This window comes from Erythranthe guttata, chromosome 2 (assembly GCF_056151865.1).
Source record: "Erythranthe guttata isolate IM_541 chromosome 2, IM_541, whole genome shotgun sequence".
Classification (NCBI taxonomy): domain Eukaryota; kingdom Viridiplantae; phylum Streptophyta; class Magnoliopsida; order Lamiales; family Phrymaceae; genus Erythranthe; species Erythranthe guttata.
The window spans coordinates 10134715-10146645 of NC_142534.1; the positions used below are offsets into that span (position 1 = coordinate 10134715).

Consider the following 11931-nt stretch of genomic DNA (forward strand, 5'->3'; position numbering starts at 1 on the left):
AGTAGGTGACCAACAAGCCAACATGTGGCTATGGTCTTTCGTATTTATTATGGTAATAAACGAACCTTTATTCGTATTAATGATAAAACAACTTGGCATTCTATATCTTTGTCCCTTTGTCACAAGCATAGATATAGTCCTTACAGTTATTACAACTACTAGTAATTGATCGTTAAGATCGTGAGATATTTACTTAAGTATTATAACTGTTAAACGTGTTCCTAGTCGAAGGGTTACGCCACCAATGAGGATATCGGCCTTTCCCATTAAGAGACTAGCACTTAGTGTATGTGTACTGCATCTCATCAGTAAACGGTATTGTGATATCGGCATGCATAAGTGGGTGCTCGTAAGTTGACGAGTTCACTGAACTCCCTCACCCTAGAAATATCTAAGTGGTTCCCAATAATCGAGTAGAGATATCTATGGTATAGTTGTACACCATTAGTCCTTATGACCTAGACATCACCGTGACTTCACTAGAGGACCAGCTGTATCGTGACCTGTCCCTGAGTTCCACCGAGGACCATCCCAAGGGCCAGTGTTCGTGCAGTCTGAAATCTAGTGGGAGGTCTGTGCATTGTAGTCGGGGATCCGATCGCTAGAATAGTCTTGGATGTCCTGTGTGTTCTGAAAGTTTGTAATCATTCTAAGTCTTTGGCCAGAGCTGACTAAGTGATGATTAGAGAATTCGATTCTCTAAGTCATGCACGTAACGATTACAACACTTAGAACGATCGCACCGTCATTGAACATATAAAGAGGTCTCGACGAACCAATGCCTCTAGTTCAATCGGGACATATGTATCGAAGGGACCGTACTATACGTTAACTATATCTGAAGGTTCTTGCAGGCACTTCATTTGTATCTAGGGAATCATGACGCGTAGTTGCTAGACGCCAATCTTGATTCGTTGGGTGATTAAGGTGAAACGAGCTTCATCTTAATCGTAACTCTAAGGGACAAGTTTTGACCACAAAGGGTTGTGGGCCCACGGCTAGCTTACACCTGAACCATCGAGGGTCACACTGCTCGTGCACATGAGATCTTTGAATAAACGGTCAGAGATAAAATGGTTTATCTTTGCATGATTGGAAGTCAATATGATTGGGTCCAAGATTCGTAATTTGGAATTATGAATGAGAATAAGAAAAGGAAAAGAATAGGCGAACATCTTAGTGGACTTTCTAAATCGGGATGTTTCCAAATTTAGAAAGTGCACTGAATTAGGGTTTCCACTTTTAGAAAGTTGGAAATTGAGAATTGGCACTCGTAGTGACGAGGACATTATAATGATTCCGAAAATGTAAATGTTACAATTTTTCGGTCATTGAATTGAGAGAGACGAGCAAGTAAAAGTACAAACGAACTTAAGTTGTTGGGCCCGGTCCAACTTAAGCCCGTTAGGGTTTTATGCAAGACACTATAAATACTTGATTTATAGGTCTTGCACAGAGACAACTAAGACAACATAAGACCTAACCCTAACCCTAGCCGCTCCCCTCTCTCTCTCGGCCTCTCTCCCGCGGCCATCACCGGCGCCGTCACCGGAACCTCGCCGGAATCGGCCGTTCCTTGGCCGATTGCTTTCGGTAGTTTCTTTCCTTCTCTTTTCTTCCGTTTTTCTAACTATTACGTGTCTAGTGCCACGTGTTTAGTAGATCGAAGTATACGAGGTGAAATCCGAGAGGAGGAAGATCGAAGATCGAAGAATCGAGGAGCAGCACACGAGCCGAAGCCGCACGCAACCCCACGCGCCGCCCGAAGACTGCGCGTGAGTTACACGCGCCGCCGTGGCCGTCTCGTCGCTGCTGCCGCTGCACCGCTGCTGCCCCGGATTGTACGGATTGGTTTCCGTAGCAATCTCGACTTTCTTAGCGCTCCTACCTCACGCTTCAAGAGGTAAACACACGAATCTCATGTTTTGATTCGTTTACGTTTAAACTATATATTCATGTTTGCTTTCGTATGATTTTATGTGATTATGTGTAATCGTTTTAATCGTTGCGAGCATGTTAGTTGGTTTTAACGCGAGCATGTTAATTGATTTAAATTCGGTTAAACAATTTAGCATGAATGTTGTTTTTAATTTCGCTGGAAGCGCAAAGGTACGCAATTAATTGATTTAATTTATCGGGCATGTGTTTATGTGTTTTAAAGTTGTTTAAATCGCAATAAATTTTTATTTTCCGCTGCGTACACGTGCCCGAAACCCAACAGAAATATCGGTTTCGCTTTCAAATGGCTTCGACTTGGCAAAAATACCTAAAAAAACCCTGAAATAGAAATAAAACAAGAAATGCAATAATATATACAAATAAAGCCGAAACTCGGACGAACGAAGACCAAAACTCGAAGATTTGATAAGTAAAAATCGTGCAAAACGAACACTTATCAATAGCATGCTCTAATATTGGTATAAAAGATAACCAAAACCGTATAACTTGTTATGATATAAATCATAATTATCATGTATTATAACTCATACAAATTCCATGAACCAATTTGAAATGACTGAGATAGTTAATTACCAATTACCTAATCATATCCATAATGCAGAATTCATACAATCACATTAGACATAAGTGATAATACGTTAAGAGCATGAGACAAAAGAATATATACCAGATTTCATCACTTTGAGTCTCAAACATTGAATCATCACATATAGCAAAATACATAGAATCATATAGCATGACTGAGACGGCAAAATTCATGACAATATTTCATACTTGAACATGCAATACTTTTGTCGAATAATAAGATAGCATTTCACATGCTCAGAACAATTATTATATGAAAAAAAAAACAAGACATTTTAATCACATTATAGAATAAAGATTACCAATCAGATCATATATTCAAATTATCCACGGTATAAATTAATTAATGACTTGAACATAAAGTTTATTCGCATATTTCATGCCATTAAATAGATCTATCATGCATCTCTTACGAAATCAACATTGCAAGGAGATTAAAGTTTAATGCTTAAATCCAAATATTACGAAGGGTATTAATATATTTTTCCGAGATTACCGTTTCACGTATAAACCTGGTCACAAGTTCTCCAAGTAACCTTGTCCCACGAACAATTACCTTTCCACGAGCACCTCGAATTCTTCAAGTATCCACGCCCCACGAATAATTGTCTGACCACAATAATGACGAGCACTTCGTGCTGATAACGTGTTGTAAAATGGCCTATTTATCTAGCTCTTTCGTTTGTGTTTGTGGAAATACATAAGAATGTAAATAACAAGACAAAGAGAGAAAGAGAGAATGCAAAGAACAACAATCCATAGAGAGAAAAATTGTGGGTGTTTAGGGGAGGGGAGATTCTCATTTATATAGGTGTAATCCACCGGAAGTTACAAAGGAATTACATAGGAGTTACAACCACTACAATGTGTGGGGATAATGGGGTAGTGGGAAGTTGAGAATCTGTAGTGGAATATGTAGTTACAACCTCTCATGTGTTAGGATAGGAAGACCCATTATTCCATATTATTTACAACAACTTACATTATATTGTGGAATTGTAAACATATATCATAAAATTATATTTTATATTTCGAAAAAGGGAGTGATAAATCTCACATTGAAAGTTATTCAATCACGCACACAAACAAACGAAATTCTCTCTCTAACATTATAAAATTCTCTCTCTATTCTCTATCACTTCTTTTGAAGGCATTCTCTCAAAATCACTCAAAAAAAAAAAAAAAAAAATTGAATTCAACATTTTCGTACGATTCTCTTAAACCAGATCTTTGATTTTCAAAAATTTTCTTAAACATCTTTTAAATTTTTAATATTGTTCATTAAATATTCATATAAACTTATATATAAAAGAAAGAAACGCTGGGCAACCCTAAAAAAACTCTAATGGTATTTATGTAGTTATTTATTTTTAATATTTTTTCTCTGCTAATTTCTAACTATAATTTTTAACAACTATCAAAATTGAAACTAAACTGTGAAGAATCCTACACTAATGATACTTCTCTAATTGTTTATTTTTAATATTTTTTCTCTACTAATTTTCTAACTATAAGTTTCAACAATTATCAATCACCTATTTTTAATCAATAAAGATAGAAATTCAATTTGTTAAATCTTAATATATATAGTTGGATTATAAATCTTAATATGTAAGATTTAAAAACACTGATGTTATATAAAATATGAATAATACTACATTATTAAATTTTATTATGTTAGTGTACTATATTTTCTTATTATGTATTAAATTGATTACTTTTTTATTTTTGAAATAATATCCTGTGCATCGCTCGGGGAAAAAATGCTAGTATTTATTAAAAGAAAAAATGAAACAATAATTTGGTTATTAAGTGTTTTTAGTATTAAAAAAATTGAAACAGTAACTAACATTCATTTAGTCATTAAATAAGTATTAACATTAAGTAAGAAAATAATTAAAAGAGAAAAAAACAAAAAAATGGAAACCTAAACCACACCCCAACCCCGCCGCCAGCACCACAACCATCACAACCCCCCAACGCTCCGCCAACCCAAACAATAACCTTCTGTGTGTTTCACATGGTTTTTGTGATGTTAATTTTTTTTATGTGTGTGATTTTGCGGGAAATAAGGGAAAATGAAAAAATATGGGAGAGGAAAAATGAGAAACAAATTTTGAGTGGAAAAAACATAAAGAGTGAAACATTTTTAATTATGTGATTCGGTAATTTTGGTGCGTGATTTAACATTTCAGTTTCGAAAAACAAGCAAAATATTCGGCACTAAAATCGGATCGTCAATCAAAATTTCCGATAATTTTATATACAATTCAATTTCCGTGCAAAAAAATGGTGTAAAAATTGGAAATTCAATCGGAATATAAAATACGGTTCTAAATTCGGATATTTTCGAATGGGAATCGGTGGAATTCCAAAATTCCACTCTTTTAAATTTTTAATATTATTTATTAAATATTCCTATAATATTTATTAAAAGAAAAAATGAAACAATAATTTGGATATTAATATTTTTAATATTAAAAAAAATTGAAAAAGTAACTATAACATTCATTTAGTCATTAAATAATTAACATTAATTAAGAAAATAATTAAAAGAGAAAAAAACAAAAAAATGGAAACCTAAACCACACCCGAACCCCGCCGCCCAGCACCACAACCATCACAACCCCATGCTCCTCCAACCCAAACAATAACCTTCTGTGTGTTTAAACACGGTTTGTGTGATGTTAATTTTTTTTTTTTGTTTTTGTTTGAGTTTGCAGAAAATAAGGGAAAATGAAAAGAGATGGGAAAGGAGAAATGAGAAACAAATTTTGAGTAGAAAAAATTTAGAGAGTGAAACATTTTTAATTAGGTAATTCGATAATTGTGGTGCGGGATTTAGCATTTCAGTTTTAAAAAACAATCATAATATTCAAAACTAAAATCGGATCAAAAATTGAAATTTCCGATAATTTTATATACAATTCCAATTCTGTGCAAAAAAAATGTTGCAAGGATTGAAAATCGGAATCGAAATCGGAATAGAAAATACGGTTCTAAATTCGGATATTTTCGAAGTGGAATCGGCGGAATTCCAAAATTCCATTCCCACACCCCTAACCACATTGCATTTTTTTACTTCTTTTCTTTTTCCTTTATTTTATGGGTCCATTACAAATAAGTCCGTTATGGGATACTTATTTATAAAAGGGTCCAGACAAAAACTTTTACACAAAAGTCCAGACAATGTCCAGAGGTGTGTGAGAGACTAAAATACCCCTACACATTTTAATATGCTTCAACTTCATCATTTAGTTCAATTTTACCCCAAATTTGATAAATCAATCAATTTTTGCCCAACACTCAATTTTGAGTACAATTTCACCCGCCACCGCCGTTGAATTTTTTTTTTTCCAGTTTTTTCCACCAGTTTTCGGCGTTGACTTTTACAAAAAAAATCTTTTTCTTTTTATTTTTCTTCTTTCTGTCGCTGCTAACCGGCGGTGTGACTTTTGTTTTTTTGAATTTTTTTTCTTCACCATCTGTTTGCCTGTTTAAACAGTAATACTGATGTGGTTGACTGTCATATTAACTATATTAGTGTTTAACACAGTAATATTAAATATACTACAGTTTAACACAAGTAATATTGCGATATTACTCTCTAGCACATTAATATTAACTGATACGAACCTCGTAGAACTTGTTGCGAGACCCAATACCTTATTCGGAAGTAAGATCGAAGACATCCAAAAACAAAGATTCAAGTTTGGCGGAAGCAAAGAATAATGACCCCATAGCTATAAAGAGCTAGAAACCATTATTATCAAGGTGAATTATAATATTGACCCCGTGGTTATAAAGAACTAGAAACCAATATTATGGCGTTAAGAAAATTACAAGAATCCACTTGCAAAATCCCAAAATTTGCTGTAGAACAGCGAAGGAGAATTTACTCTCAAGATACTCAAATATTCATTAAAAATTCGTCCATTAAAATAAGCCAAATTGGCAACCTATTTATAAGGTCTAAAAAAGACTCTTTTTTTACAAGGAAAAAGACTCCTACCTAAACTATAATAAGGAAATAAATAAATAAGCAAATCCTAACCATAAAAGATTCAAATAATAAAAAAATAATAAAATCATAAATTAAAACGTGCATAATTAAATTAGATAACTTGATCTTCAAGTCGACTTCTCGATCACTCTTCTAAACTCGCGTAGACAATTGGCTGTGCACGGGCATGCAATTAAAGCTGAATTTCGACACTGTTCCACTTCTAATATCTCTTCTCTCAAAATATGAAAGTTGTAGATCTTTAAGTTAGCTTTCCGAATCATTTTTAATCAGCTTAAATGGACTTAATATGTGAGAGATATAACACGAATGGTAAACTGTGCCAGAATAGGCGATAATCTCAGATGGATGGAATTCGACTTGTCCAACGAATTCTTATCTTTATTTTCTTCCAATTCCAAACCATAGACATCTCAAACATTTGATTCCAGCCTTTATTCTCCAAGGAAAACTCGAATATCCTCTTAAAACTCGTATGCTTGCCCTTCTTCCAATTCTTCATCTTTGAGCTTGCTAGGATCGTATCATACTCCCCCTCTTTAAACGGATTCGTCCTCGAATCCGGGCAAATATCACAAGGAGTGTAAACAAGATAGATCTCTCTGTTTGGTAGCGAACTTACACATCTCTGCACCACATCGCCAAACACACTATCTAGCAGCCATTAAAGTGGATATGAACGTGAGTATTTTGTAGCTTGAAGTTCTAATGCGTCGAACTTCTGTATAGAGAATGAATGAAGCATCTCTCTAGGCACCGCCATCTCATCAATATTTACACTGAGAGTTTGCACTTTGGTCAGCTTGGCATTAACTTCGATGCATGGCTGGAACATATCATTAACACAACAAAAATCACTATTATTTTGTAATAGAGTAATATTAATATGTTGACCGTTCAACAAAGGCAAACATAATAAAAAGTTAAAAGAATTAATATTGATGTGGTTGACAGTAATATTACTGTCATCCACAGTAATATTATTGTAACGACAATAATACTACCGTCAACCACAATAATATTATTGTGTTTATAGTTATATTACAATAGTATACAATAATATTATTACGTTAATCGGTCAACAAATGAAACAAAACAAAAAGGCCAACAAAAATAATATTGATGTGGTTGACAGTAATATAATTTACGTTGACCTGTCAACAAATCAAACAAAAAAAAAAAGGCAAAATAATAATAATATTGTTGTGATTGACGGTAATTGTACTTAGCGATAGTATAATTATTGTTAATCACAGTACAATTACAGTCAATTTTCAACGTCGGGGTGTAAAAAAATGGATTAAAAAAAAAATTAAAAAGTCAATGCCGAAGACCGGCGGCGGAAGAAGCAAACAGAAAAAAAAAAAAAAATCAACACCAAAAATTGGAGGAAAAAAAAATTCAGACAAAAAAGTTTTAAAAATGAAAAAGTGAAAATTGGAATTTTGTGGTCAAAATTGATTAAATTGAAGTTAAATAGGGGTTATAATTAGGAATTGCATTTAATGGGTTGGGAGTAATTACGTCATATACATTAATTTTACCAATATTTTTGTTTTTTTTTTGAGAAAATGATGATTTTATTGGGCATATATCGCCACCAAAGTCTGGGGAAGAGAAGTCCCTTCACTGAAAGTAAAATTTAACTTCGTGGCAAGAACATGTGCCAAAGAATTGCCGTTACGCTTAATAAAAAGAAAGTTACATGAATCAAAAGATGCGCCAATAGTTAAGGTCTCCTCAATATATGCTCCAAATGAGGAGGAAGAAAGAACTCCGACTTTCAAGGCATTGATGACATTTAAGCAATCCCCCTCTAAAATGATCTGAATTCCAACCATGTGATTTAGCCAGTGCAATAGCTTCAAGAGCAGCATGTGCTTCACAACCTACCGCCTTTGGCCGCCCCGGAAATTTACGGACAGCCCACCTACAACATTCCCCTTGCCAGTCTCTAGCTATCATGGCCACCGAATAAAAGTTATTGCCCACGGGAATGGCAGCATCAAAATTCACTTTAATTACTTCCTCAGGGGGTGGAGTCCAGGAAGTCTGAAATTGAGCCCTTGGAGAAGCAAACTTTGATAGTTGTGCTTGCTGGTAAGCGGAGAGATAAGCCCAACACCATTGAACCAATTCTTCCCCCGTAATCCCTCCCTCTCCATGTAGAGCCCTATTCCTTACCTCCCATGCTTTCCAAGTAACAATAAGAGCCAGGAGAAAATTGTTCCCATTAAGATTTTTATGCATGCGATTGACCCACTCCCACATAAAACATGTCTGCTTAAGAGGTTTCAAGTGGAAAGGAGATGAGTTCCAAACCACCCCCATGCCGCCGCAGTTTTGGAGTGCATAGATAACTGTCTCCACAGTTGCTCCGCATCGAGAGCATATTGGAGATGATGCCACCTTTCGCTGCCACAATTCAGCGCCAGTGGGTAGTATCTCCGAACATGCCCGCCATAAGAAAATATGAATTCTCGAAGGAAGAGGAACTACCAAATAAGATTCCATCGCCGAACATTTTCGCCGCTACTTGAACCATCTCCTCCAGACCCAGCTCTACACAAATAACGGTCGTTCGATAATATGTTGTGGTAGCATGATCGGACTGGGAAATGCCCAGATTGAGTGTAATGCCATATCCATCTATCCCGTGCAATTCTACTACCAATTGGGACGGACATAATCCTCTCCTTGTCCACCTGCCACAAAACCTTATCAATGAGTTGGACCCTCCATGTCCTAGTATATTGGTCGATTAAATCCGACACTTGATCGGGATAACTTGAGTCCATAGGTCTTCGCGTAATAATTTTAAAATTTCCGTCGTCACATAACCATGGATCTGCCCAAATTGCCGTCTCATGTCCGTCGCCAATCCTTCTTCTAATTCCAGCAGTGAGAAAAGTACGAGCCTTCAGCAAACTTCTCCAAGTAGCTGACGGGCGTGTACCAACACCTGCTCTAAAAATATCTCCGTGTGGAAAATAACGAGCCGTGATGATTTGGGAAAGGAGACTATCCGGTTACGTTAATATCGTCCACAACTGCTTAGCTAACAATGCATAGTTGAAACTTCTTAAATCCCTGAATCCCATGCCCCTCTCGACTTCGGAATGCAAAGATTCTTCCATGATGTCCACGCCATTTTCCGCCCCAAGCCTCCACCCCACCAGAACCGTTGTATCAGGGACTCGAGTTCCTTAAGTAAACCATATGGTAATGTGAAGCAGCTCATCATATATGAGGGTATAGCTTGTAATACTGCTTTAATCAAAACCTCTCTACCCGCTTGCGACAACTGCTTCTCCCCCACCCTTTAATCTTTGCCCATAAACGATCTCGAAGAAATCGAAAAATATCCTTTCTTGACTTCCCCAATGAGGTTGGCATGCCTAAATATTTTTCATGTTTGTCGACCACTTGAAACCGCAACAAATTATATATAGCCGCCTTTGTTGCCGACGGAGTGGTGGGGCTGAAGCATATAGTCGTTTTATCAAAATTGATCTCTTGGCCCGAGATCCGTGCATACTGGCCAAGTATAGTCTTCAAAGTATTGGCATCCCCTTCTGTGGCGCGACAAAATAGGAGAGTGTCATCCTCAAATAAAGATGGTTGGTCAAGGACTTATTCATAAAAACCCCTTATTTTATTTTATGAGACATATATATGTATGATGATGTTTTTTTGGTCGTCATATGTCTGACATATGATTTTAAAGTTATTAAAATATGTTATCGAAATGATGTTAAATGATGTTAATTATAAATGTGCTAAGATTGCCCATACTATATTATCATTAAGATGTTTTAAACAACTGATAAGTTCTTACGTCTGATAAGATGTTTTACGAGTTGATAAGTTGTTGCATCTTATTTTTATAATTAATTTTAAAGTGTATGGATAGTTATCTTATTTGCTATTTTTATTCATTATAAGATCTTAAATAAAAAGGTGGGTGGAGGTATTTATTAAAAAACATCTTATATGCTCTCCAAAAGCTTGTTTTAAAAAAAGATTTTCTTTTAAAAAATTACCAAACACTTTCTGATAGCTTATGAGCTCTTAAACATCTTACAAACTCTTTTTAACATCTTATAAGCTTAGACAAACACCCTCTAAGCTTGTTACAATTAACATGGATCACCCAATTAGTTTGTTAAACTTAATATTATCCATTTGTCTATTCTTTTATTTTAAACCAAAATGTGATGTATATTTTAGTAGAACTTTATACATAATATACAAAATAATATATTTTTTGGGTTAAAGGATAATTTAATTTAAACTTAATAATTTATTCATATCTTGAATTTTCTATTATACACATCTTATTAATAAAAGTAAGGTTGCTCCTCGTGAACCCTAAGGTTTTTTCCCGGCTCATTTGATAGCTATATTTTTCATTTATTTAATTAATTTCATTTAATATAATTTATTTTAATAATTTAAAATGAATTGACTCCTATTCTTTTGCCCGAATCTCTGCAATTGATTATTAGCTCCTATTATTAACTTTTTGGGTATATTTTATTTATTAATTTTTTTTTCTAATTTGTGTTTGCTCAAAACCATGGAAAATATCAAAAATTAGCAATTATATTGACTCTTATTATTAATTTCATTGGTATATTTTATTTATTAATTTATTTTTTCTGAATTTTGGTTTTCTCAATATTAGGGAAAATATCGAAAATTAGCGATTTTATGGGATTTACTAATCTCTCTAGTGATTAAGTGGTTGTGAAATTAATTAGGTTAATTGAATTTCGGCCATTTAATTTAGTTGCATCACAAGGCAAATGAATTAACATAAACCTTCAAAGAGTATAGGTTTACCTAGTGCACCTATATGGTTGGCTGCGGGTTCCTTCAATACAAAAAAAAAAAAGAAAAAACAAACATAGACCTTCAAAAATTATACAATTCAAAAAATAAGGTTGAGAAAATCAACGCATATCTTCAAATCTAAATCTTCACATCGACATAATTTCTGTGAAGTATTTTTCTCTGCAACTACAACTCCAAAACCTTGCACTTGGACAAACAACCTGTAGAATCAACCATTTGTATATCTCAGTTCAGATTTCCCTCCGCCTATTGAATTTGACAGGTGTCATATTAGGAGACATGAGTTTTGGCCATCTTGATTTTTTATTATTGCAGAGCACGGCCTCTAGCTCTGCCACGAAATCGAGTATCATCATATTTTGGTTGGTCGGCAAGGTTCGTCTTGCTTGAAGGGCTTGTTCTACTTCGGGCCCTTTATTTCGCCTCTTGATCTTCTCTTCATGGACTTGTAACTTGCCCAATATCTCGTTCACTTTAAGATTCTCAACATCGTTTGACTCTTCAAT

General features: G+C 34.7%; 1 protein-coding gene across 1 annotated transcript; it reads right to left on the reverse strand.

Annotated features, from left to right (window-relative positions):
• Positions 1-8308: 8308 nt before the first annotated feature.
• Positions 8309-9366, reverse strand: LOC148772300 (uncharacterized). Its single transcript, XM_088814975.1, has 2 exons — positions 9091-9366; positions 8309-8983 (listed from the first exon to the last, which is right to left on the reverse strand). The coding sequence occupies exons 1-2, from the start codon at positions 9364-9366 to the stop codon at positions 8309-8311; spliced, it is 951 nt and encodes a 316-aa protein (XP_088671101.1).
• Between the last annotated feature and the right edge of the window lie 2565 nt (positions 9367-11931).

What these genes read in the sequence shown, in the direction of transcription:
- LOC148772300 (XM_088814975.1), bottom strand. Translation starts at nt 9,366, where the DNA reads ATGGACTCAAGTTATCCCGATCAAGTGTCGGATTTAATCGACCAATAT. An exon ending in GTTCAAGTAGCGGCGAAAAT is followed by an intron (nt 8,984 to 9,090) that starts GTTCGGCGATGG and finishes GAATTGTGGCAG; the next exon opens with CGAAAGGTGGCATCATCTCC.